Raw genomic sequence first — 3,143 nt, forward strand, 5'->3', positions numbered from 1 at the left:
TTATAGTATTACTATAGCATTTCACCTGAGCATTGCGAATCACGCGTATGGCCATGATAAGCGCTGAATGAATGACAGGCTTTCTGTTGTAACATCCCGCAAGGTAAATAAGGGTGACATCTAGTGGAGAAGACTAATGATAAGATTCACGTTAATCAGATCTTGTTTTAAATGTGCTGAAATAAATCCTGGAAAAGATCGATTCGCGGCTTTTGAGAATCGATATCAAATCGACGTCATTTTAAAAAACGAATAATCGAAAAATCTTTTTTTTTTGCCCAGCCCTGTTAATGACCCAGCTAGTTGAACGTCAGACATCTTTCTAGATCTGATTAAAAAAAGTTAAAAGGGTAAGTGTGTAATTTCATGTTAAAATACTACTAATACTAACACAATTAATTGCTAAAATACTTCTATCCTACTTCTGACGTATTGTGCTTTCTCCGATTTTAGATCTTAATAATCTATATTTGCGGAAAATGTAAAAATTATTTTAATAATAATACTACTGCGTTATCTAACAGCCTTCTATTTTCCATTTATAATTAAATGTAAAGTCATGTATAAAATTTAAAATCGTTTTTGCTTTTTTGCAGTTGACTTTAATAGTCCCACTCATAGTTTTAAAAGTAAAAATATGACATGATGTAATCTCTCAATTTTTATTCATTGTAATATATTTAATATTATACAATTATAAATATATTTATTTATAATTAAAATTATTATTATTATAAAATTATAATTTGCTGAAATAATGTTTATAAAAGATATATTTTCTGCTCACCAAGGCTGCATTTATTTGATAAAAATACAGTAATATTGTGAAATATTATTACAGTTGAAAATAACTGGTTTCTCCCAATAAATTTGACATTTGAAGTGTATTTAAGTGTAAGCTGCTGACTGATGCACACAGACTCATCACAGGCTGCTTTTGTAGTATAAGTTATAATTAAATGTTAAGTCATGTATGAAAAACAACAATTGGAGTCTGATTTTTTTTTTTTTAAATAAACGTCTCCAGTAAATTAATATGAATAATTGTATGTATTCTTAACTGTCTAAATTCAATTTAAATTCAATTTAAATCAATTTTTAAATCATTTTAGAATTTTAATTCCTTGCTTTTATTGTTGTGATTATTTTTATGATTATTTTAATTCCTTTTATCTAAAGCACTTTGAATTACCATTGTGTATGAAATGTGCCATGTTAATAAACCTGCCTTCCCTTGCCTTATTGAATTATATATGATTCTTATATTTCTATCCCATTTAAATAATAATTACAATACAACAATTATTTAAACTTAACACAGTGACATGGTTTCACTTTAAATAAGACTAAAATGCAGATAATATTACAAATGACCACAAATTTAAGGACAAAAAATACAAAATGGGTCTTTCTAATAAAGTCTGTATATGTTTATGGTCGTGTTCTGTTGTGATTTTGTTATTAATGTCAGGTGTTGGTCTGCAGTGAGTTTCTGTTGAGGCCTGTGGGAATGAGAGCAGGTGTGTTTGTCAGGACAGACCGCAGAGACACAGTCAAATGCAGTTATTGCATATTTTAAAGTGCTCATGTCATACGTTTGCTTAAAGGGGTCATATGATGCGATTTAAATTTTTCCTTTCTCTTTGAAGTGTTACAAGCTCTTGGTGCATAAAGAAGATCTGTAAAGTTGCAAAGACTAAAGTCTCAAATCCAAAGAGATATTCTTTAATATTATTATTTTTAAATATAAAAAATTCATTACTTTTATTATTTTATTTTATTAAGTTTTAGTAATTTTGTAATGTGCTTTTTCCATTGTTGTTGTTAATATTATTATTATTATTATTATTATTATTATTATTTAGCTTTAGTTTTTGAGCTTAAATGTATCTTTTTCAGTTAGTTCTAAATTTTTGTACTTTTTCATGTAATATATATATATATTAGTGCTGTCAAACAATTAATCGCATCCAAAATACGTTTTTGTTTACCTAATATGTGTGTATACTGTGTATATTTATTATGTACATATAGGGATGTAACGATTAACCGCGAGCCGGTTGAAAGTCGATTTAAATATGTTAGGATTCAAATCGGTTGAGATGCTAAACAAATCGCGATTGTAAGTAATATTGTTTATTATTAACTGTGTGCCCCATCCTTCTATGTATGTATAATATAGAAATGTATTATTATTTAATAATATTAATATAAAACTAATAATATAATTCTAATATAAAATTAATAAACTCTTTTGTTGAATTTGATTGCTTCCATTGTCCTCGTTTGTAAGTCGCTTTGGATAAAAGCGTCTGCTAAATGACTAAATGTAAATGTAATAATGATAGTGTTCATCTCTTTCAGGATCCGTCTGTCACGCAGGTGACCAGCTCTGGAATCGATCACATTGAAAGTTTCAGTCCATTTCCTGATGGCAACTCTGTGACGGTGAGTCGAGCACTCCTTCAGTGATTGTGTAAGATGAATATCTTGAGCAGAGTCATAATTGTACTCTGAACTCTGATGTAATGAAGCAGTAAGCTACTTGAGGCCATGAGCTCCGCTGGTTTTACCACGGTTAAACTCATTTGTTCCACTGTAAAACAGTTTTATACCTCAAGATACAACCCCAAGTAATGCTCCAGCAGCAATATGATACAAAATACCAGTGTTTTGCATTTTATCATGAAATAAATAAAATTTTATCACATCGTTAAAATCCCAGTAAATGCTGGTTTTTCCATCAGGGAAGCACCATCCCGGCCTCGAGCGGCCCGTCTCAGCCCGCCGTGCTGCAGCCGTCAGTGGAGCCCAGTCCAAAGGTCAGCGTCTCTCTCACACACACACACACACACACACACATGAATATACCAGTCTGATTTTAAAGGCTGTAACGGGCCGTGTCTGTCTGCGCAGGCCGTGGCTGCAGCTGCGCAGGGCAATCTGCTCAAACAGCAGGAGGAGCTGGAGAGGAAAGCAGCCGAGCTGGAGCGACGAGAACAAGAGCTGCAGAGCAGAGGAGCGCCGACAGGTAACACACACTATTGAATTTCGAATATTCATATTGCAAAAATGTTGCATTCGAATTTTAGGTGTGCGTCAGGCAGCCTTATCAGTGGCGCACGAGATGCGATGACGATGTA

General features: G+C 32.3%; 1 protein-coding gene across 2 annotated transcripts in view; it reads left to right on the top strand.

The window, feature by feature from the left end:
- Positions 1-3,143, top strand: part of scamp2 (secretory carrier membrane protein 2) — a 12,523-nt gene that overhangs the window by 1,769 nt on the left and 7,611 nt on the right. The window contains exons 2-4 of one of the 2 annotated variants that reach the window (XM_016559448.1): positions 2,365-2,448; positions 2,748-2,822; positions 2,917-3,031. In XM_016559448.1, coding sequence (XP_016414934.1) covers positions 2,365-2,448; positions 2,748-2,822; positions 2,917-3,031 — 274 coding nt within the window. The remainder of the gene's footprint in view (positions 1-2,364; positions 2,449-2,747; positions 2,823-2,916; positions 3,032-3,143) is intronic. The other variant, XM_016559449.1, reaches the window with a different exon arrangement.

The sequence above is a fragment of the Sinocyclocheilus rhinocerous genome, unplaced genomic scaffold (genome assembly GCF_001515625.1).
Source record: "Sinocyclocheilus rhinocerous isolate Xijiao unplaced genomic scaffold, SAMN03320098_v1.1 scaffold1099, whole genome shotgun sequence".
Classification (NCBI taxonomy): Eukaryota; Metazoa; Chordata; class Actinopteri; order Cypriniformes; family Cyprinidae; genus Sinocyclocheilus; species Sinocyclocheilus rhinocerous.